The sequence below is a fragment of the Haliotis rufescens genome, unplaced genomic scaffold, assembly GCF_023055435.1.
Source record: "Haliotis rufescens isolate VD_foot unplaced genomic scaffold, xgHalRufe1.0.p SCAF_8, whole genome shotgun sequence".
In the NCBI taxonomy this organism is placed as follows: domain Eukaryota; kingdom Metazoa; phylum Mollusca; class Gastropoda; order Lepetellida; family Haliotidae; genus Haliotis; species Haliotis rufescens.
The window spans coordinates 1,398,629-1,423,657 of NW_025964372.1; the positions used below are offsets into that span (position 1 = coordinate 1,398,629).

Genomic DNA, 25,029 nt, shown 5'->3' on the forward strand with positions numbered 1-25,029 from the left:
AGGTGACAGCATTCAAAGGGCGACGGTGGTCAAACTTCCGAGATCGGCTTCAGCAGGGAATCAGAGATGATGAGTGATCTTCACATGAAAGCTGGATTAGATGTGACCACACACCACACTGACATCTAAATATAGTAAAACCTGACGACTGATCACAATACAATCAGCGTCTGTGGCAACTCAACAGAAACAATGTAACACAGTTACAATCATTTTTCAACAATACAATACACTGTCATATATCATACCCAATGAGGGTACCAGTCTGTCGATTCACTGGTTCCGTGCAACTAGTCATAAGCCTAGTTAAACTGTCTGTGGTAGTTTGAAGTATATTTTGCCATGTCTAGCTGATCGTGTCTTTCCATCTTATAATTTCAGACTGCAACTTCTTAACATTTTATCATGAGCTGCCAGACATTTCCCTAAGTAGATTTTCAATGTAAGAATTAAGACATTTTCAATGGGATTAACATCCGGCGAAGCGACCGGAAAATCCATCACGACAACCTGCTCTCTGCAAACTAACGTTTTGTGAACGTTGACATATGGGGTCGGGCATTGTCCTGCTGTTGCACAAATCGAATGTTATTTTGTCCTGTGGCAGATTATAAGAGCCCTTCCTGACGATTATGTTATTACTTTTGAGCCTGACCATCCGATCCCGATAGTCGCCTCTTACGACAAGCATAGCCGCCTTTTACGGCAGGCATGGGTTGCTGAAGACCTAATCTACCCCGGATCTTCACGGGTTCCTCTACATAAACAACGTGCATCGTGTCAACAAAGGGACGTCACTCTCACAACTTGATAAACTACCTACCACTATAATCATAAAGTGCTTAAGATTCCAATTTTCAAGTCTGACAATAAATATCAAGCTCGACTGTGAAGAGTTTAAATTAATAATTTACTGCATAGATGGGTAAATTTAGATTTTCTTATTTTAAAACAAAATTGTGCTTTGTTAGATGTAAAATGTGCTTTTTTTGGTGTAACCAATTGCTTTTCTGCTACAATGATGGTTTCACCCCTGGTTAGCCTTATTATTTCATTAAGATGTATTCGTTGGGGCAGGTGGTGACTTCGGAACCCATTTCTATCAGAAGAGGAATATTTCTGGGAGATTCCTTTCGTCCTTTGATTTTCTGTTGGTCACCAAATCCTTGAAGCTTTTTGCTAAGCAAAGAGGAAGGTTATCATCCTGGACCTTCTCAGCATATATCCCCGACTACCTATACTCACCGCCTTTACACGGATGACCTTGAACTTGCCAAAGGAGAATCAACTCTAATAAACAGATTCTCATTTTCAAATGATATCAGCATGTCCTTTTGACTCAACAAATGCAACATTGTTCATATGAAACTTTGTAAGGTAGAAGTTTACTTTGGGGAGGAATTATTGACCCCCTTGTGGAAGGTCAGGCCTATACGTACTTAGGGATGCAGATTAGGGACAAACTCCAGAATGCCAATATAAAGGAAAAACTTCGGGCATAGTACAAATGTAGACTTAAGAAAATCAGGAGTTCAGAGCTGAACGCTTGTATTAAAGTCAAAGCCACAAATACGTATGTTGTGCCCGTCCTTTCATATTCTTTTGGTCTTGCTTGGACGAAACAAGAAATTCAAGGTACTGACACCCTCACAACACGAATCGTGTCAGATAATAGATCCCACCCACCTCGCTCTTCCCCAAATCGCTTATATTTACCTATGATAATGGGACGGTGTTGTTTGAATAAGGTGGAGGTTCTCCTGATAGAAGTGTTTTGTGCACTTTTGCACACGTTTTTGTTTAATGATCTTCTTGTGAAGCACGTCAAGACTCGTGATGAAAACAAGGCATTTCACAGTTTTCTGAAACGAGCCAAGGATGTGGGACGCAATCTCAATATCAGTTTTGATTTCGTTGATGGTTCTGTACTGGTGGACGCTACAGAAATGACTGTCAACCAAGTGAAGTGCCATATCAAATCGGCCCAGACTCAGTTTTGTCAAGCAGAGGCTATCTGAACCACTGCATCGGGTTTATGTGAAGTGTGTTGAGAAGGTCAGAAACCCGGCAGAGTCCTTCGGTTGGATGAAGTCGGCTGGCTTGAAAAGTGAAACAGAAAGCGTTCAGTTTGCTGTTCAGGACCAGTCACTTCCCACCTAAACCTTCTTTGCTGCATTCATTTAATTTAATATGTGTAATAATACTAATACTAATAATACTAATAATTAACGCTACATTATCATTACCCCGTGAATGGATCAGTGTGCACTCGATTTTTAATCTCAGCTCCCTAGGGAGTATAAAACTCAAACTGCCTGTGAGGCGCTCATAGGTTTACGATCACATAACCATCTCATCCTAACACATTCGCTCACGTATTCACAAAATCACAACAAAAACAATTCAAGAGTCCTGACCACACCATCCAGTGATTGATATTATGAGCAGCGAACCAAGTCTGACCACCGGTTCATCTTGTCGCTTCTTATGAACAGCATAGGTTCCTGGGGAGCTATTTGATGACCGATTTGATATTAACATTTTTTATTAACATTAAAATACAAATGGATCGGGAAAACGTTGTCGAAACTTACAACGCCTTGAACAGATGTGACGAATGCTGATACATATAATATTGTTATGTATCAACCAGAAATAATTATCACAATATGAACTGTCAGGATCCATAAAAGACCTCCAACTGATAAAGATTGTTACATACTGAAATTCTAATGGCATCATAATAGGGATATTCGAGAAAAGGGGATAGACGTTTTCACACAGACATTTTAAGCATTCTGATAAATTGATTCTAAATAATCTGCAATGAGGCAACTACAGGGACGAGTGTGAATTATATTATATTATATTATATTATAAGGAACAAGGTAAAAAGGACAGTCAGTCAAATGGCAATCCACCTACACCCCCTGGTGTTACATTCTCAGGGAAATATTTCGAAATCGACTTCTTGCAGCTCATCTGCATGCTCGACGGCAATGTGAAACCCTACCGTTGAATGGGCGTCATATGGCAACCCAAAGCCACAGGTGCAGTCAACGTAGATACTTGGCAACAATAACTTGCTTGATACAAGTACCAACACCTGTATAGAACAGCTAGCATCTGTATCTGACTTGTAACTTGTTTGCTACAAGTACTAACACATGTATAGAACAGCTAGCATCTGTTTCTGACTTGTAACTTGTTTGATACAAGTACTTACATCTGTATAGAACAGTTAGCATCTGTATCTGACTTGTAACTTGCTTGATACAAGTACAAACATCTGTATAGAACAGCTGGCATCTGTTTCTGACTTGTAACTTGCTTGATACAAGTACTAACACCTGTATAGAACAGCTAGCATCTGTTTCTGACTTGTAACTTATTTGATACAAGTACTTACATCTGTATAGAACATCTAGCATCTGTATCTGACTTGTAACTTACTTGATACAAGTACAAACATCTGTATAGAACAGCTAGCATCTGTATCTGACTTGTAACTTATTTGATACAAGTACTTACAACTGTATAGAACATCTAGCATCTGTTTCTGACTTGTAACTTGCTTGATACAAGTACTTACATCTGTATAGAACATCTAGCATCTGTATCTGACTTGTAACTTATTTGATACAAGTACTTACATCTGTATAGAACATCTAGCATCTGTATCTGACTTGTAACTTATTTGATACAAGTACTTACATCTGTATAGAACATCTAGCATCTGTATCTGACTTGTAACTTGCTTGATACAAGTACTAACACATGTATAGAACAGTTAGCATCTGTATCTGACTTGTAACTTGTTTGATACAAGTACTTACATCTGTATAGAACATCTAGCATCTGTTTCTGACTTGTAACTTGCTTGATACAAGTACTAACACCTGTATAGAACATCTAGCATCTGTATCTGACTTGTAACTTGCTTGATACAAGTTCTAACACCTGTATAGAACATCTAGCATCTGTTTCTGACTTGTAACTTGTTTGATACAAGTACAAACACATGTATAGAACAGCTAGCATCTGTTTCTGACTTGCAACTTGCTTGCTACAAGTACTAACATCTGTATAGAACAGCTTTGAAATCGATAAGTCATCTCTCGTCATTGTTACTTCTGAAACGCCACTTAAGGATATTGTACAAACTGATAGATGAACCAACTCACTCCGAGAAGAGTGGGCGTGCTAGACCCAGCATGCTTTTAAATGTCAAGTGATATATGCACGACAACAGTTACGAGAAATAGGAGCAAATTGGTTAACATTTTATCAACTCATCAGTGTATATTACTAACGTTATTATCCCCAGTGCAGGAGGCTGGTTACGGAAAGCGAAAAGTCAATCGCGCCCTACTATGTAAACCATTAAGTCATTAAGATAATATTCGTATCTATATACAAAGTTCAAAGATCAAAATAAATTGAAAGCAAAAAGGTTTACAACCAACACTCAAGAAACGCTCTAAGTCTACTTCTGCCAAACTCTTTATGCTAGAATTCCACATATATGCTATTATGGGGAAATCCAGAAGAAAAATAATTCCCAGCATGCCAGCTTCTTGCCACAATGTCTTACCTCTTAACTTACATAGATGTCATCAATGAGGAAGTCCAGCATTTCACATATGGTTTTCTTAGTAAAACTTCAGGTGGCATTTGCTTTCATGTTTAACAAATATTCCTGAACCTCTTAAAATAGATATGTAACTTATCTATGGTCTTCACATTTAGTAAACAAAAGCCTCATGGATCAAGGAATGGAGTTTTTCCTTAAATTTGTTATTCGGGATCACGGAGTAAAAAGTTGAAAAATATAATCTTTTACCAGAATCAAACTTGGTTCTGTTTGGAGATTACACAAATTAAAGCAAATCCATTGAATATTTTTTGAGAAATCCTTTCTTTTAACATCTTCAACCTTAGTCCGGATAAAGAAAGGTAACGATATTTCGAAGTGTGTAAATCCAGGAAGAGAAGTAACTGTAGATTTGGTCCTTGGGTGATGTGAAGTAATTCTTATGCCCAGAAATGGTAGTTTATTCGACTGGAACACTGTAGATGTGTCCTGAATCTGTAAAACCAATCATAATTAGCATAAGCACATTTGCTTTTATGCTGCAAATGGAATCATAAATAACAGTAACCGGTAACACAGATGCCAGTGTAAGCAAGTCAGTATTTAGCCAGCCGCAACTGTGTGTCAAACAGTTGGCAGATAGGAGGTCACTGTGTGTCATACTGTTGGCAGAGAGGTTGTACCTGTTTCAAACAGTTGGCAGATAGGAGGTAAATGTGTGTCAAACTGTTGGCAGAGAGGATGTAACTGTGTGTCATACTGTTGGCAGAGAGGTTGTACCTGTTTCAAACAGTTGGCAGATAGGAGGTAACTGTGTGTCATACTGTTGACAGAGAGGTTGTACCTGTTTCAAACAGTTGGCAGATAGGAAGTCACTGTGTGTCATACTGTTGACAGAGAGGTTGTACCTGTTTCAAACAGTTGGCAGATAGGAGGTAAATGTGTGTCAAACTGTTGGCAGAGAGGATGTAACTGTGTGTCATACTGTTGGCAGAGAGATTGTACCTGTTTCAAACAGTTGGCAGATAGGAGGTAAATGTGTGTAAAACTGTTGGCAGAGAGGATGTAACTGTGTGTCATACTGTTGGCAGAGAGGTTGTACCTATTTCAAACAGTTGGCAGATAGGAGGTAAATGTGTGTCAAACTGTTGGCAGAGAGGATGTAAATGTGTGTCAAACTGTTGGCAGAGAGGATGTAACTGTGTGTCATACTGTTGACAGAGAGGTTGTACCTGTTTCAAACAGTTGGCAGAGAGGATGTAACTGTGTGTCATACTGTTGACAGAGAGGTTGTACCTGTTTCAAACAGTTGGCAGATAGGAGGTAACTGTGTGTCAAACTGTTGACAGAGAGGTTGTAACTGTGTGTCAAACAGTTGGTAGAGAGGTTGTACCTGTGTGTCGTACTGTTGACAGAGACGTTGTAACTGTGTCAAACAGTTGACAGAGAGGTTGTAACTGTGTGTCAAACAGTTGACAGAGAGGTTGTAACTGTGTGTCAAACAGTTGGCAGAGGGGTAGTATGTGTGTGTCACACAGCTTTGTGTGTCATCTAACTCCAATGTTATTTTGTACTTCAACAGAGAAGTTTGTTTGTTTGTTGTTTTTACGCCGAACTCCGCATATATTTCAGCTACATGGCAGCATATTTGGCAGCTGGCAATAATCGATTCTGGGTCAGATAAACCAGTGATTGATATTATGAGCAACGATCCATGTCGTTGGGGTATGATGGCATGCATCAAACGATGACACTGAGTCTGACCACCCGACCCATTCAGTATTCCAGTGGCATGGGTTTCTGGGGATCAAGTCTAACCTTGGATGCCCTCGTTTGGGGAAAAAGCCGTGCTAAGAATGGCCACTTGCTGGCTACGTTAAAGTTATAAGGTAATGTAGTGTATAAACATTACCAGTATATCACACTGAAGGCAAAGACCTGGACTTCACAGAACTGCAGAACATCTTGACTGTTTTGGGTTTTCTTGCCACTAATTCTCAAGTAGCGACCAGTCACAGGTGACGTACAATTTATAGCTTCCGTTTTGCCCGGTTCGGTAACAGCTCCGTTGTACATGAAACACAGCTGAGGCGTGGCGTCGTCATGGGAACGTGGGTCTTCACGGTAAACATCAAGGGCAAAGTCGTGAAGGCGTTCAGCTGCAAATGGAATTGTATATCGGAAGGTCTGCGTGAGTAGGGTTTAATGTGAGGTGTTGTGTGTGGGTGAGGGATGAGGGGTGTGGGTGAGGGATGTGAGGTGTGGGATGAGCGGTTTCGGGCGTGGGTGAGGGATCTAGGGGATGGGGTGTAGGTGAGGGATGTTTGGATGTGGGGTATGGGTGTGGGTGTGGGGTGTGGGGTGTGGGTGTTGGTGAGGGGTGTGGGGTGTGGGGTGTGGGGTGTGGGATGTGAGGTGTGGGTGTGGGGTGTTGGTGAGGGATGTGGGGTGTGGGTGTAGGTGTGGGTGTGGGATGTGAGGTGTGGGTGTGGGGTGTTGGTGTGGGGTGTTGGTGAGGGTGTGGGATGTGAGGTGTGGGATGTGAGGTGTGGGTGTTGGGTGTTGGTGAGGGATGTGGGGTGTGGGTGTTGGTGTGGGTGTGGGTTAGGGATGTGGGGTGTGGGGTGTGGGTGTGGGATGTGAGGTGTGGGTGTGGGGTGTTGGTGAGGGATGTGGGGTGTGGGTGTGGGGTGTCGAGTGTGGGTGTGGATGTGGGGTGTGGATGTAGGGTGTGGGTGAGGGATGTAGGGTGTGGGTGAGGGATGTAGGGTGTGGATGTGGGTGTGGGATGTAGGGTGTGGATGTGGGTGTTGGTTATGGTGTGGGTGTGGGGTGTGGGTGAGGGATGTGTGGGTGTGGGGTGTGGGGTGTGGGGTGTGGGTGAGGGATGTGTGGGTGTGGGGTGTGGGGTTCGGGGTGTGGGGTGTGGGGTGTGGGTTGAGGGGTGTGGGTGAGGGATGTGGGGTGTGGGATGTAGGGTGTGGGTGAGGAATGTGGGGTGTATGGTGTGGGTGAGCGATGTGGGGTGTGGGGTGTGGGTGTGGGGTGTGAGGTTCGGGGTGTGGGGTGTGGGGTGTGGGTTGAGGGGTGTGAGTGAGGGATGTGGGGTGTGGGTGAGGGATGTGTGGTGTGAGTGAGGGATGTGGGGTTTGGGGTTAGGGGTTAGGGGTGTAGGGTGTGGGTGAGAGATGTGTGGTGTGGGTGAGGGATGTGGGTTGTGGTTGAGGGATGTTGGTGGGGGATGTGGAGTGTGGGTGAGGGATGTGGGGAGTGGGGTGTGGGTGTGGGTTAGGGATGTGGGGTGTGGGTGAGGGATGTGGGGTGTGGGTGAGGGATGTGGGGTATGGGTGAGGGATGTGGGCTGTGGGGTGTGGGGTGTAGGGTGTAGGGTGTGGGTGAGGGATGTGGGGTGTGAGTGAGGCATGTGGGGTGTGGGGTGTGGTAGTGGGGTGTGGGGTGTGGGATGTGGGGTGTGGGGTGTAGGGTGTGGGCTTTAAGGAGGGGTGTAGGGTGCGGGTGTGGGTTTAGGGATGTGAGGTGTTGATGAGGTGTGTCGGGTGTGGGATTTGGGGGAGGGGTGTAGGGTGCGGGTGAGGGTTGTGAGGTGTAGGCGAGGGATGTAGGATGTAAGTGTGGGTTGAAGAGTGAGAGGTGTGGGTTGAAGAGTGAGGGGTGTAGGTTGAAGAGTGAGAGGTGGGGTTTGAAAAGTGGGGGGTGTGGATGTGGGATGTGAGATGTGGTGTGCAATGTGTGGGGTGAGGGGTGTGGGTTGAGGGGTGAGGGGTGAAGGGTGTGGGGTGAGGGGTGTTGGTTGAGGGGTGAGGGATGTGGGTTGAAGAGTGAGAGGTGTGGGTTGAAGAGTGTGGGGTGAGGGGTGTGGGGTGAGGGATGAGGGGTGTGGGTTGAGGGGTGAGGGGTGTGGGTTGAAGGGTTGAAGAGTGAGGGGTGTAGGTTGAAAAGTAAGGGGTGTGGATGTGGGATGTGAGATGTGGTGTGCAATGTGTTGGGTGAGGGGTGTGGGTTGAAGAGTAAGGGATGTGGGTTGAAGGGTTGAAGAGTGAGGGGTGTGGGTTGAAGAGTGAGGGGTGTGGGTTGAAGAGTGAGAGGTGTGGGTTGAAAAGTGAGGGGTGTGGATGTGGGATGTGAGATGTGGTGTGCAATGTGTGGGGTGAGGGGTGTGGGTTGAGGGGTGAGGGGTGAAGGGTGTGGGGTGAGGGGTGTTGGTTGAGGGGTGAGGGATGTGGGTTGAAGAGTGAGAGGTGTGGGTTGAAGAGTGTGGGGTGTGGGTGAGGGATGTGGGGTGTGGGGTGTGGGTGAGGGATGTGGGGTGTGGGTGTTGGGTGTTGGGTGTGGGGTGTGGGGTGTGGGGTGAGGGGTGTGGGTGAGGGATGTGGGGTGTGGGTGAGGGATGTGTGGTGTGGATGAGGGATGTGGGGTGTGGGTGAGGGATGTTGGTGGGGGATGTGGGGTGTGGGTGAGGGATGTGGGGTGTGGGTGAGGGATGTGGGGTGTGGGTGAGGGATGTGGGGCGTGGGTGAGGGATGTGGGGTGTGGGTGTGGGGTGTGGGTGAGGGATGTGGGGTGTGGGGTGTGGGTGAGGGATGTGGGTGGTGGGTGAGGGATGTGGGGTGTGGGTGAGGGATGTGGATGGTGGGTGAGGGATGTGGGGTGTGGGTGAGGGATGTGGAGTGTGGGTGTGGGGTGTAGGGTGTTGGTGAGGGATGTGGGGTGTGGGTGAGGGATGTGGGGTGTGGGTGAGGGATGTGGGGTGTGGGTGAGGGATGTGGGGTGAGGGATGTGGGGTGTGGGTGAGGGATGTGGGGTGTGGGTGAGGGATGTGGGGCGTGGGTGAGGGATATGGGGTGTGGGTGTTGGGTGTGGGTGAGGGATGTGGGGTGTGGGGTGTGGGTGAGGGATGTGGGTGGTGGGTGAGGGATGTGGGGTGTGGGTGAGGGATGTGGATGGTGGGTGAGGGATGTGGGGTGTGGGTGAGTTATGTGGGACGTGGGTGAGGGATGTGGGGTGTAGGTGTGGGTGTGGGGTGTGGGTGAGGGATGTGGGGTGTGGTTGTGGGTGTGAGGTGTGGTTGAGGGATGTGGGGTGAGGGATATGGTGTGAGATGTGAGGGGTGTGGATGTGGGATGTGAGATGTGGGGTGAGGGGTGTTGGGTGTGGGTGTGGGATGTGAGGATGTGAGATGTGAGATGTGGTGTGCAATGTGTGGGGTGAGGGGTGTGGGGTGAGGGGTGAGGAGTGAGGGTTGAGGGGTGTGGGATGTAGGACGAAGAGTGTGGGGTGAGAGTTATTTTATGCCGCTTTCAGCAATATTCTATCTGAATGACGGCGGTATGCCAATACTCAAGTCTTGGAAATAAAGACCAGTGGTTGATATTATGAGCACCAAAAACTTCTTCGAGATGCATGACCAAATCGAGCGGCCCGATCACTTGATACAGAGTAGAATCTGCTCGTACAACCAGCACAGACTGCTGTGCCCTCTTCTAACCCTGAAACCCCACGGGAGTTTTCGTGTGCATACCAAATGCATCAAACACATCACAGATAACGATACACGACGCCGGAGATTAAAATCGCTAAAAGGGTGCAAGGTATTATCCAGTGTACATATATCCAGTCTATTACGATAATGATACCATAAAAGCTACGTGACCTCACAACCACCATCGGTCAGATCTCTGACCTCAAGCCATTTGAATGGTAGGTTTTGCTTGCGTGAATCAAACTTACTGGCTGTAGGATATTCATCTTAATGAAATGGAAACACAATGCCCTGGAGAATAGGTTTACGGTGAAGTGAGTATGGAAGGTGAAGAGTCTTACGAGTACTATCTCTGGAGGTCACGCGGACCTCCACAATGATGCACGTGGCCAGCAGATCCACCTGCCACCAAGGCGTGTAATCATTGTTGTCCACAGCAAAGCAGTTTCCAGGGACCCATCGTCCTGACACACGACCATTTGCAGCAGCACTCGGCGGATGTTCCAGACTCCAGACAGAACTTGCAGCTGTTGGCTTCTGAGGTGCAATATTTTGTAAAACGTCCTCTGTGTAAGAAAGGTGCTCGTTAGTCTATTACGTTGAGGTGAAATGGGGTTTAACATCGCGTTGAAGATTATTTCACTTATAAGAGAATGTGTGGATGCTTGTACTAGTGAGGACTATTACCATCTCGAGGCAAGGGAGTTAACTTACTATAAAGTCCAGTTTCTACCCTTTTCGAACAAGGTTGGAATTATGGAGTTATATTTTGGCTGGATTAACGAGTCTACGCACAGTCCAATCAAAATCGCGAAACGAAATCGACATCCGATTCGTAAACTGCCGTGCAGATTTCGGTCGATTGCAGGTTTGGCAAAGCATGTACACCATTAACTCCGCGTCAACAGATATTTTCCAAATCTGTTCATGTTTTAATCAAAGTGCCCACATGATTTGTTGCACTTCGCGAAGTAAGAACCATTTTATCACAATATTGATTTTGATTATCAATTAGATCGTCTTGACTGGGCGCCGCCATTTTGTTTGAAACAAATGCAAGTAATATGACAAGTGGAATGCGATTGGTTAATAGGAGGGGCATAGAAGGGGCATAACTCATTGGTTGTGCTACGATCGAGCAAAGAAACTCCAGCCTAGTTCGGCAAGGGTGGAAACTGGAATCTTACAGTCAGTTAATTCCCTTGCCTCGGGAAGATGGACAAATACCGGTTTTACAGTGTGAGGTCACTGAGATACCATGATTCAATTCAACAGAACAAGGACTGGTCGGCTCGGAGTCAGTATACTGTGTCTGAGTGGGGTATTCATGTTAAACTGCGGCATGGTATCTCAGTGAGCTAGCACTATAAATCGGCGTCAGTCAAGACTAGTACAAGCAGACGCAGACGCAGAGACGCAGAGACGCAGGCACACAGACACACACAGACACACACAGACACACACACAGACACACACAATGACACACACACAAAGTGCAATAAACCCCATTTCACATCACCTCACCGATACATGTTCAGTTAACAATAGCAAACAAGAGTATACATTGTTTCTGTTGTCTCCTTATGACGAATTGGCAAAAAATGTAAATAGTGATTTCTTTACACCTACAACGAGATGGCATTGTATTTAAGGGAGTGAGTAAGTAGACCCAGCTTTGAAAGGTATTTCATAGACTGTCGGCTTAATGCTGGATGAGAACCCGAAGTGATGCAGGTCTCAGTTATGGTGCTGACAAACCATGAATCATGATGAGGGCCAAGATGGGATTCGAACCACGACTATACATGTAGAATGCTGGCATGGCTACTGGACGTAACACTGCAGCTTGGATTGCGGTGCCTTAGCATTAGACCTACATATTGTTTGACGCCGCACTGAATAACATTCCACCAGTATAAAGGCCGCTGTAAATAATCAAGGTGAGGTGAAATGGGGTTTAACGTCGCGTCCAAGATTACTGCACTTATAAAGCGACGTGCATGTACGTGTTTATGTGGCTGCTTGTACTAGTCCGGACTGATGCCGATTTATAGTGCTAGCTCACTGAGATACCATGCCGCAGTTTAACATGAATACCCCACTCAGACACAGTATACTGACTCCGAGCCGACCAGTCCTTGTTTTAGCCCCTTAATGCCGAGCGCCAGACAGGGTAACAACAAGTACCATCTTTTAACGTCTTTTGGTATGACGTGGTCGGGCATCGAACCCCGGATCTTCCGCTCTCCGGGCGGACGCTCTACCACTAGACCATGGAGGCGGTCGTAAATAATCAAGCAAAGACACACTACTGATTGATATTATGACTAACGTCCCCTGCCATCGGGGCGCGACGACACGCAATCAATAAAATGACCAGGTTTGACCACCATTATGTCGCCTCTGATGGCCAGTTTTAGTTGCTGGGACCAAAATTTCATCAGGAATCCACAATATAGAGTTTCAGGTCTAACCTACCGCATTGAACGTCACCGTTTCTTCTGACAACGCATCTTTGGCCGTATCCACACGAGACTCCTTGACATGGAGTAAGTGTAATCTGCGATGAGAATATATAAACATGTCAAACCTGATAAGCTGTCGACAATCAAGGCAACTCAAGCCGCCATACACTTCACCCTAACCAGTGTTTTAACTTATTTTTTTCAGTAACTGCTTCAAAGCGTACAACACCTTTTTTCTAAACGACGAGCTGAATAAATGTTGTTTTAGGACATTCTGGGGATTTATGTTGTTAATAAACCTGAGGCCAAATTTATTTTTGACTCATTTCTATAAATCATATGTTCGGTCCTTACAAATACAAATAAATCGGCCTGTTATGAGTGTTTGTTTGTTTGTATTTGTTTTTGTTTTGTTTAACGCCGAACTCAGCAATATTCCAGCTATATGACGGCGGTCTGTACATAATCGAGTCTGGACTAGACAATCCAGTGATTGACGTCAGGAGCATCGATCCAAGCAACTGGGATACCAAGTCAGCGAGCCTGACCACCCGATCCCGTTAGTCACCTTTTACGAGAAGCATAGTCGCTTTTTACGGCAAGTATGGATTACTGAAGTCCTATTCTAACTCGGATCTTTACGGGTCAACTATTTTGAGTGAGTAAATTTTGTCTGGTTACCGCAGTTAGCACTATTCCATCTGTTGCGCTGTAAACAATGGAATCAAGGCAGGTGACAGTTAGCATGAGCAACAATCAGCGCGAAACAACAAGATCTAATTAAACACGTCACAGACTCTGATCATGCAGTTCTCATTATTTGTCCCGGGGCGGTGGGGTAGCCTAGTGGTTACAGCTTTCACTCGTCAAGCCGAAGACCAGGGTTCGGTTCCCAAAATGGGTACAATGTGTAAAGCCCATTTCTGATGTCCCCCGCCGTGTAACCACACTCACCCACTCAATAGTTGGTCCGTACAGCATGGCTTCTTGGAATAATAATGGTACATCGAAATGCCAAAATGGTTTGGCTATGCTGCGACCTCACTTGACGTGTTCAAATTTCAATTTAAAATGCAGTGAAAGGTTTGGTATAAATGGCTCATTTTGTTAGGATTTGTTTGTGATATTGTAATGCAGAAAGGGTTCAGGAGAATCGTGTTAAAGGCGGTTGCAGCATCTCTACGCCACAATATATGTACGAGATATTTGGAGAGACTGGATTGCCCTTGTGTACTGATATACAACAAGGACTGTTTGATCGTAAATACTTAATGCAGGATTTTAGGTCACTGATTGTTTGATTCCCATGAACAAACACTGAATGCGATGCAAACATTTAAGTGGAACAATGAACGTACTAGATTTCTCTTGTGGTCCATAACTTAAAGCTTCTCAGAGTCGACGTATTGAGCAGCACTCAATATATGTAACAATTGACAATTCAATGCCCCAGAGACAGATGATATGGTACATAAAAAGGTCAAGTAGTGATAAAAGGTAAACTCGGCGGCAAAAGAAAGTATAGGTCGAGTTCCATGATCGATAAAAAAAACAACAAGAAGAGGTTTTGTTGCGAATTATAATATAATCTAGGGAGGGGTAACAAATGATTGATCAACCCCAGTTTGAATGAAATTGTGCAATCACAGGTAATGTAAGCTCAAGGTAAACAATGGTTATTTTCAAAAGTTGCCTGAAATGTCACCAAAAAATTGTCAGACACATTACAGGTTCATTGTCGACACAGCTGCCTCAATGCATGCTGTGATACGCCGCCTCATCGATGACGTCGGTCTTCTGATGACGTGTACTGAATCCGTTCCACTCGGGTCTCAGGGCCTGCTGCAATTCTTGTCTGTTGACGGGAGGCTGATGGCGTGCTCTAATCTGTCTGTCAAGATGGACCCACAGATGTTCAATAGGATTCACATCGGGTGAGTGGGCAGGCCAGGGCAAAACGTCAACGTTGTGCTGGTTTAGAAAATTCCGAGTCAGTCTTGCAGTTTGGGGCCTGGCATTGTCGTGTTGAAACAATGTCCCCTGCTGTTGGTTTTGTAAGAACGGAAGCACAACTGGCTGCAACACTTGGTCTCTGTATTGCAAAGCGTTCAGGTTTCCCTGTATAATCACCAAATCAGGTTTCTGATCTCCACAAATACCACCCCACACCGTGACACCTCCCCCGCCGAATGGATGGACCTCTCGAATACACGACGTTCCCCTCTGCGTCGATAAACTCGTTCTCTGTCGTCATTTCGAAACAAGTTAAACCGACTTTCATCAGTCAACAGCACTCGACGCCAATTTCTCACTTGCCAGCGTCGAATCTGCCTCGCCCATCGCAGTCTCAGGCGTCGATGTTGAGCAGTCAGTGCCATTCCTCGGAAAGGACGATACGCTCGGATTCCAGCAGCACGAAGTCGTCGTAGTACTGTGCGTTGGCTAACGGGATGTCCCAACGCTGTTGCTGTCGTCGCCGTTACGAATCTGTTTCGCAGGTGAATGAGCCGTACCTTACCGTCTTCCAGTTTATGCCATAGGCGGGAAACCTGTTTCACCATTTTCTTTGGCCGTACAAGGTAGCGCGTTCGGTTTGAGGTTAATTTGGTACCTGTTCCTGGGCAGTCATATTCCCAATACCCACTTTCCACTAGTTATCGCTGTTTTTAGGAAAATTACAAATTGCCAACCTATACTTTCTTCTGACGCTTACTTTATATGAAAGGAGTACTGAAAATCGGCAAAGACACGAGGTGTTTGAGTGAGTGAGTGAGTTGGGTTTAAAGCCGCTTTTAACATTATTCCAGTTATATCGCGGCGTGTCAGCTTAATGTGGGAGGAAAGCCCGAAGTGATGGAGGTCTCAGACGTTTACCACTTCGGTGAAACCCACGAGCACGGGTATGGTGCTGACAAACCTAGAAAAATAATTGGGGCGAACCCGGTTTCGAATCCACAATCATGGGTTTCTGGCGTGCCCAAGGGACGCAACTCCGCACAGCGAATCGCGGCGCCTTAGACGACTGGGCCACCCGTGCCCCCCAGGTGTTTGAGAAAAGGGAAGAATGTCCTGCTCTACATAAAATACATGTACATAATGTTTTAAAGGACAGTACAAAAACATATATAATGTTTTAAGGTTAGGAAAACAATGCGACAAAAACAAGCGACAGGCCTTTGTATGTTTGAAACCTTTCAAGCAAATTGGCATCAACTTGTCTTGTTTTACAAACATTCATATTGAAGAGGTCGATATTGACACAGGTTTAGCCAGGACACGCGTCTCTCTCTCTCTCTCTCTCTCTCTCTCTCTCTCTCTCTCTCTCTCTCTCTCTCTCTCTCTCTCTCTCTTTTGTCGTCCATTTGTTTTCAGCTTTCAAATATTTAGCATGACATGTCCCAAGTAACTTGAGGAATCGATAGCGTCTACTTTCAAGTGCAATAGTGCTTGAAATCCCTTCAATAATCAATACACTTTACAAGTGAGGTTCAGACTGTATTTGTACCTGGTACCATCTTACTGGTCGCCATGCCGATACTGACAATGGTATCCATCTCAACTCACATCACTCAGACCAAAGATTTATAAATGGGTGATGAGGTACAGAGCGATTTGAAATGTAAATATTAACAACAGGTTGTAAAGTCGTAAAGTAGTTCCAGAATCCAAACGAACATTTGAATATTCAGTGACTGGAACATATCGGACTTAAGAAAGAAGTTTCATTCAGATTCTTGAGATTTGGATCCTTTAGAATTGTCTTGGTGGTGAATTTCAATCCAAATGCTTTGAAAAACGTATTATGTCATGGAGATCTAAATACTATTTGGGGGAAAGACATTTAGGCAAGATGTCGGCATCCCCATGGGAACCAATTGTGTTCCCCATCATATATACATAACAATAGATAGATGTTTATATAACAGATAAGGTTGATGTACACTGATTGATAGGTAGTTATGATAAACAAGTTTATAAAAGAGATAGGGTTGATGTACAGTGATTGATGGGTATGGGATTAACACAAGGATTACTAAGAAGGATGAACAGTGATTGATGGGTATGCTCATACCTAGTTTGTACATCATTTGCTTGATAACGGTGTTAGAATCTACACCAAAACGTCGCCCAATTGTAATAAAGAAGTTGCTCATCCATAACAATTTTGTCCTAGTTACCATTCCAACTTCTAAATGCCACTCAAAGAAGTTATTTGGTGAAGACGTTTTACTCAAGCTTCAGGTATATCGATGATCTGATATCGATCAATAACCACCAAATAGCCAATTCCCTTCCACTGATTTACCCACCAGAGCTAGAGACAAAGGAGACCGGTTTCATATTCCGATCAATGCATAAAGATTCAGAGTGACAAAACGCTCCCCACAAGACTGTAAGACAATAGGGATGACTTCAACATCCCAGTAGTCAACGTTCCCTTCATGTTGACCAATATTCCTCAAGCTCCAGCTCCAGCCTGTGGTGCCGTGACACACATTATGTTGAATATTTTAATAACACTGCTCTTAATTATTTATCACGACAAACGTATTTCGTTCTCGTCCAGAGAATACAAGCGCAGGATGAATTTGTGTGTGTTAGACTGGAATGAAAACATAGATCGGGGACATTCCACAGTGACATTTTATGAAGATCATCACCGAAGACGAAATAGCAGAAAGGTTTTGAAACCAAAGTCGTACGCGTTTGTTGAGAAGTCGTGGAATAGTTTGATGAATATTTATTACCATTAATGGTGAGTGTGTCATTGCACAAACTTACGTCATTGTTGCCACGTGGGTGGGTGTTTACATATCATGTCGCCGTTTACGTATTAACCAATGAAATGTGTGTGTTATTAATGACGTCATATTGACCTGTCATATCACTCGTATAAGCTCCGCCAACTAGGTCTTTTGAAATTATCATTTGGTATTCTTACTAGAAGATATTCCCTAACATTTAAAACTTGTATGTATTAATCAAGTGGTTTAATCATACTGGTGTTAACATACACATAAATAGGTGTTTTGATGGTTATTTTTCTTATTATTTTGTACTAAAAAAAGTCAGCCATTTGGTAACTAGCGATCTTAATATGCACATATAACGTTAAAATATGGCGTCCAACAAAATTGACAGTTCCTTGGCTGCTGGAATAAGAAAAGATGATGGTACAATGTAAGAAAAAAGCTTACAATGTTTTACTTGGATACTTTTATACATGTTTTAATGTACATACGATGTCTCATAAGCCTGTGAAGGCTGGGTGCAATACCGATGATAATTGTTGTTTTTTGTTTTTATGCAGTATGTATATGTTATTTGCACGTGACATCTTAATAAAATACTCTCTCTCTCTCTCTCTCTCTCTCTCTCTCTCTCTCTCTCTCTCTCTCTCTCTCTCTCTCTCTCTCTCACTCTCTCTCTCTCTCTCTCTATATATATATATATATATTCCTGAAACTCCAGCTTTTGATGTTTACAATTCACAAGTTTTGATGTACAATGGAGCATGCATTAGACTCTTACTCACAGTCAAGGCCTCAGTGAAGCCTTCAACAAGATTAATGGTAGACATGTGGAGTAGAATTCTACATTTTACGTATCGATGACAAAAATAATACCCGATGCAGTTCCAAATGTTGACATGAACCATATGTTCCAGTGTTCTTTTGGTTGACTTGCCTTTGCATGTGTTTGTGACGGTGCCACCGGTGGGGCAGGACACGCTCACCTTTGTACGAACACCTGGTACAATCAAGCATTCTCTTTCTACGAGGTTTTCAAAGAGTCTTGCTATAAACCTGTTTGATCAGGGTTTCAAAATTTCACGCGTCAGTGAACAAAAGGAGGTTTGATGCTGAGGGAGACGTTTGTCAATTCATCTTCCCTTCACTCACCCGCGAGGTGCAATCTTAAACTGACAGCGCATGTGTTTGCGGTGCGTCGAGATATCGCACCTATAGACAGTTAACCAGTATTGGCTTCACCTCAGCAACGTTCAAGTTGGAGTATGGACACTATCTTTTCACCTAAACAGTTATCTATCTCTTGTCATGTCCTGAAATATATGTTCCGTCATCCAATGATGCATCAGGGATGACGACCACTGCTTATAGTTTTATAGTAAACCTCTAGATTGCCCTTCGAAGCAAGACGGTGACATCAGCTGATCGTTCATTCCAGGCTACTTTTTGGACGTTTTGCAATCCGCACTGAAAGTGATGCCTTTGATGTTTGAATATCACACTTATAAAAATGGATGAGGCTGTAGGTATACCGAGAGGCCATGCAATTACTGTTGCATTTATTTTTACAATAAAACACGCCACAATATATGTGAGAGATATTTGGAGAGACTGGATTGCCCTAGTGTACTGATATACAAAGAGGACTGCTTGGCTTTGTGAAGGTCTCATGTAGCGTAAAGTTCCTTTGTAAATATTGTGAATTTTGACAGCAAAATAATTGTGTGTCAGGTATATAACTGAGAAATTGTTAAAGAAACAGGGAAATTATGCCATCAAATAGATTTCATAAGACAATGTTCAAGATTTAAGAACTAGAAATCACTGAAATCCATTTTGATATTTATGAGGGTTAATAAGTGCATGATGTATACCAAAGATTTTATAGATGAATGCGGCTGTTTGTTGAGAATTACTACCATGATTACATACATTTCAATTATAATAAAACATATAGACATTATTAATGTATGTATTTATCATTATATATATATATAAAGTTCTAACTCCCAGGCACAATATAGTAATAATTAAATAAGTGGCGTAAGATTGGCTAACAGTTTAAATTGGCTAGCGCTTTCAACTCGTATAACTGAATAGCGGACATGAAGTTTTAAGATATAGTTACGTGACCTTATGACATTACCTTAAGACACAAAATATTTAATCTGAAACGAGAACAAAATATGGACATATTTCTGCTCAGGACATCAAGTGACCAATTTATTTTTTTCAAACCTACAGCAAAATATATTTATCCCGGACTTACAGACTAATTTATGATTGTTTTGTTTGGACATTATATATACCTTGGAGTTATATGTTTTGGTTGAAAGTTTCAATTTCTGGCAATATTTCCCGACATTAGTCAGCAATAAATTATTAATTAATGTTGAAGACCAGCCTAGATGTCGAAATATGGTCAACGTCATGAAATTTTTATGTCCTAGGATTGCTATCTTAGACAATATTCTCACAGCATCAGTGTAACGGGTGAGAACAAGGTCACTTGGTAGACAGCATATTGTCCTGTGGATTGTATCTTTCCTACTTGTGCTAGACAGGATATGTCTACTATTACGTTCTAGAAATTCCACACATATTCTGTATGATCGTGACTATTTGGCAATTTATACCAAATGCTATCAATTTTAACAATAGAGTCCTATACTGTATCAACAGCGTTAACAAAATCGATAAAACACAAAAGCGTACGTTTCTGTTTTCTGAGTAGGCATAATTTATGGACAACAACTTCTTTGGTTAGCCATTAATTCTGTCTACTTTGTCATCAGTTTCTGTTTCGTTTCAATAATTGATACAGCATATATCGAGTATGGTCTAACGCCGCTTTTGGCAATAATGCAGCACTATGACGGAGGGATACACAAGGGCTTCACACATGTTGTGCCCCATAATTGTGATACGAGTACATGCAGTCAGCCAAGTCACCGAGCCAAGTTAAGTCCCGTCTTACGCTCATCATGGGTTGATGGGGACTTAGTGTAGTACGTTTAGGGACTAGTCGAGGGTATAGTAAACTATTCAGGTGAGGGAGCGGAGAACGAGATGACCAGGGGTACTGGTCCAGGGTATAGTTAACTAGTCCGGGGTGGGACCGGAGAACGAGATGACCAGGGGTACTGGTCCAGGGTGGAGCTAACCATTCCGGGAGGTAGCGGAGAACGATATGACCAGGGGTACTGGTCTAGGGTGTAGTTAACTACTCCGGGCAGGGAGCGGAGAACGAGATGACCAGGGGTAGTAGTCTGGGGTCTAGCTGACTATTCCGGGGTGGGACCGGAGAACGAGATGACCAGAGGTACTGGTCCAGGGTGGAGCTAACTATTCAGGGGAGGGAGCGGAGAACGTGATGACCAGGGGAACTGGTCTAGGGTGTAGCTAACCCACCGGGAGGGAGCGGAGAACGAGATGACCAGGGGTACTGGTCTGGGGTGTAGCTAACTATTCAGGGGAGGGAGCGGAGAACGAGATGACCAGAGGTACTGGTCCAGGGTGGAGCTAACTATTCCCGGGAAGGAGCGGAGAACGAGATGACCAGGGGTACTGGTCCAGGGTGGAGCTAACTATTCCCGGGAAGGAGCGGAGAACGAGATGACCAGGGGTACTGGTCCAGGGTGGAGCTAACTATTCAGGGGAGGGAGCGGAGAACGAGATGACCAGGGGTACTGGTCCAGGGTGGAGCCAACTATTCCGGGGAGGGAGCGCAGAACGAGATGACCAGGGGTACTGGTCCAGGGTGTAGTTAACTACTCCGGGCAGGGAGCGGAGAACGAGATGACCAGGGGTAGTAGTCTGGGGTCTAGCTGACTATTCCGGGGTGGGACCGGAGAACGAGATGACCAGGGGAACTGGTCTAGGGTGTAGCTAACCATTACGGGAGGGGGCGGGGAACTAGACATCCAGGGGAACTGGTCTAGGATGTAGCTAACTATTCCGGGAGGGAGCGGGCAACTAGACATCCAGGGGAACTGATCCAGGGTGTAGCTAACCATTCCGGGAGGGAGCGGAGAACGAGATGACCAGGGGAACTGGTCTGGGGTGTAGCTAACCATTCCGGGAGGGAGCGGAGAACGAGATGACCAGGGGAACTGATCCAGGGTGTAGCTAACCATTCCGGGAGGGAGCGGAGAACGAGATGACCAGGGGAACTGGTCCAGGGTGTAGCTAACCATTCCGGGAGGGAGCGGAGAACGAGATGACCAGGGGAACTGGTCTAGGGTGTAGCTAACTATTCCGGGAGGGAGCGGAGAACGAGATGACCAGGGGAACTGGTCCAGGGTGTAGCTAACCATTCAGGGAGGGAGCGGAGAACGAGATGACCAGGGGAACTGGTCTAGGGTGTAGCTAACTATTCCGGGAGGGAGCGGAGAACGAGATGACCAGGGGAACTGGTCTAGGGTGTAGCTAACTATTCCGGGAGGGAGCGGGGAACTAGACATCCAGGGGAACTGGTCTAGGGTATGACTATTCAGGAGAATGGCGTGGAGCGTGAGGTGACCAGGGTTACTTAACCAGGATATATCTGGAGAAAGCGTGGATATATATGGTCACAGGTTCTTGAGTCACGGGTATATGTGTAACTAGCCCGGGGACACTCTTCCCTTGTAAAATCTCAAAATATTGAGCCAAAGAATGCGACAAATTAGCAAGTGGATCTCTCAAAATAAGAGAAAATGCTACACAGTGTAAAATTTGAATTTTGTCTTGTGTAGATTTCAAACAAGTACCGATCCGTTTCCACACCCAACTTATTTCGTTTTATTTCATCATTTGACATTTGATTCTAAAATGTATGAGGAATTCAGGGATGTATGTTGCTGAGCTGAGCTATGGTGGAACCTTCACTTCGGCGTTCATGTTTTGGTATTTTCCGAAACATTCTAAAAGAGGCAGGTGGAGCTGCTAAAGAAACGATTACCTTGTCGTATGGGGCACATTATATCAAGCCATATAATCTAGTAATCTAAAATGATGAGGACCGACCACTTGATGTTCTGGAATGTTGGTAAGAGACAAAATATGTTTTCGACAACCTTTTTATCTCCACTGCAAGAGGGGTTCCATAAAATGCTGTTTTTACAACACGTTATTTTCAGAACACTCAGCGAACTTTGCTGTGTGTAAAACCTGAAGCAAATTATTTTCCTCGCATTTTCGTAACGAAACTACATTTAAACATCCCATTCTCTCCCCAAACTAAAATTCTAAACGGAAGGAACTCTTATTTTAGGTCTTTTTTGCCAACTTACCTCATTCCAGGGAGTAATTCTACTGTATATGAATGCCGATGTATTCCGTTGGTTTTCCTCGAAGGTTACATCGTCTTGTTGGTTGAGATGGCATGTGTGTCGGTCCAAGTCCAAGTTGAAAGACTTGCAGACCCTATATGAAGCACATTCAGTAGCACATGAGAACAAGTTAGATTTCTCAACCACCTTGAAAGTCGACCCTTCCTGGCGTTTTCCGTACTGAAGCATGTCAAGCGTACAGGCACTTGTTAAATACATGCACAGGCCGTTGACCACATGAACTAAGTAATTGATGTCATAAAAGAAATTGTACATTTTTCGTCTAGTCCGAAGCTTACTTTGTATGTGTTGTGAGCACTTCACAAGTTACAGCGCAACTGTTCACTGTGCCGCACACGACAGTATGTTGGTGATGTCAGAAGTAGAACCATGATAATGTGTTATTCATGTGTTATTGATCGACGCTGTCCTTTCTCTGTGGCTTGTCGGGATGAAATGCAAAACGCCCTTTCACGTCACACAACATTCTCAACCCAGAAGGTCAGGTACATTGGTGTTGTCCGGTATTGGAAATATCATATTCAGTATGTATAAACGTCAATTGTTAAATTGAATTTCGAGTGTATGGCGAGATATTTCGTGGGGCGGTTGCGAGTTGGCGGTTATTCCATTCATTTAATAACAAGGGTGTCATCCCATTCATCATCTTTCTCCATATAACAAGGTTTCCTTGAGTACATCATAACAATCTCTATTTCTCTGGACTAGTACCCCTGGTCTTCTGGATCTCCAAACCCTTCCCCGTTGTAGTTAGATATAGTTAGATAGTACCTATTCTAGTTAGAATTGAGTCACGACTTAATAGACCAGGCGGTGATACTCTGTGACCTGGCCGATAGCATGTCACCGTTTCCCTATTGCGGGGATCAAAACATATCATATCATTTGCTGGATTGTCTTGTCCAGATCTAGATTCTGTTGTTCAACGCCGTCATTTAGCTCGACATGTTATGCCCTGTCTCGGGTGGTAAGGTAGCCTTGTGGTTCATGGGCGGGCTGGATTCCCCCCCACCCCCCCACCCCCACCCCAAAAAAACCGAACGAATGTTGTGCTTTTCTAAATACAAAGTTTAATACTGTTTAGCGCTCGAATCTGTTGCTGAAATGGTTAGAATTGGCAATTAAACTATTCACGATTATGCAAATAGCAATGGACAAGCTTTCTGTATCACAAGGAACAAATAACATAGTTTATAGGAGCAGATTGCCTTTGCTTTCTACGTTATTGCCCATGCTTCTTAACCGTCGCACAGAAGCTGGGAGGTATTAATCTCAGATATCAAACTGAGGATTTTAACTTATTGATATGTGATAAACAATATGATCGATATTTTAGGTACGCGCTGAACTACAATCACTTTCAACATAAATATTGCAAGAGATAGAAACTATCAACCTAGACGGAAGACGCCAGGGTATTCTCGTTTGATGCAGACAACACATTAGTTATTTAGTCTGTAAGACTGGAGTCAGACTGGGTGTATTTTAAAATATTTAAATACTTCAGAAAAAACTGAAAATGTTGAGCTTGCCTCAAGTTTACAAACATGTAATTGATCAGTGAATGATTACAAGATAAAATAGTACAAAGATAACACACACACACACAACACACACACATACAACACACACACACACACACACACACACACACACACAACACACACACACAACACAACACAAACACACACACACACACACTTCTATTTAGCTAACCATGCACTTTAGATGTACCTACTAGCCATAACATCGCTATGGCAACCGATGTGTGAGCAGCAGGTACACATGTCATCTCGACTCTAAACTCCCCGTGTCAAGTGTATTGATTTTGTTATGAAAAAGAAACATTAAATATGACAAATGTCACACTTTTTATTTGAAAGCTGTAAATGAAGCCCATCTTGGATATCATACCACTTCACCTGGGGCACAGGCACCACGTGCAAGATGACACACACACACTTCCTTACCATTAAAGGATTCGTGATAAATTTTAGGCTTTATCGGAAGGAAAGAACGACAAAAGCTGAACCGTATTAATGCTTACCTCATATCGTTGTACATTTTTATTATTAATGATCTAATGCTATCTTCAAACGACCTTTTGTGGATATTATTTTGTCACGTTGAATCTTTATGAATAGATCAAATTGTGAAACAAATGATGGGGTTTCATTATCCTCCTTTATTTCTAACTCACGTTGGTAAATCAGTAGAATGGAATTGGCTATTTCACCATTATTGAATGAGTGAGTGAGTGGGGGTTAACGCCGCTTTGATTATTCCAGTTATATCACGGCGTGTCAGCTTAATGTGGGAGGAAAGCCAGAAGTGATGAAGGTCTCGGGCGTTTACCACATAGGTGAAACCCACGAGCACGGGTATG

At 44.1% G+C, this 25,029-nt stretch overlaps 1 protein-coding gene across 1 annotated transcript; it reads right to left on the reverse strand.

Moving 5' to 3' along the window:
* Window positions 1-4,362: 4,362 nt before the first annotated feature.
* Window positions 4,363-22,985, reverse strand: LOC124121298 (fucolectin-1-like). The gene is made up of 5 exons (XM_046484277.2): window positions 22,584-22,985; window positions 12,573-12,654; window positions 10,436-10,660; window positions 6,507-6,753; window positions 4,363-5,089 (listed from the first exon to the last, which is right to left on the reverse strand). Coding segments are annotated over exons 1-5 (870 nt in total). The 5' UTR covers window positions 22,899-22,985; the 3' UTR covers window positions 4,363-5,088.
* Between the last annotated feature and the right edge of the window lie 2,044 nt (window positions 22,986-25,029).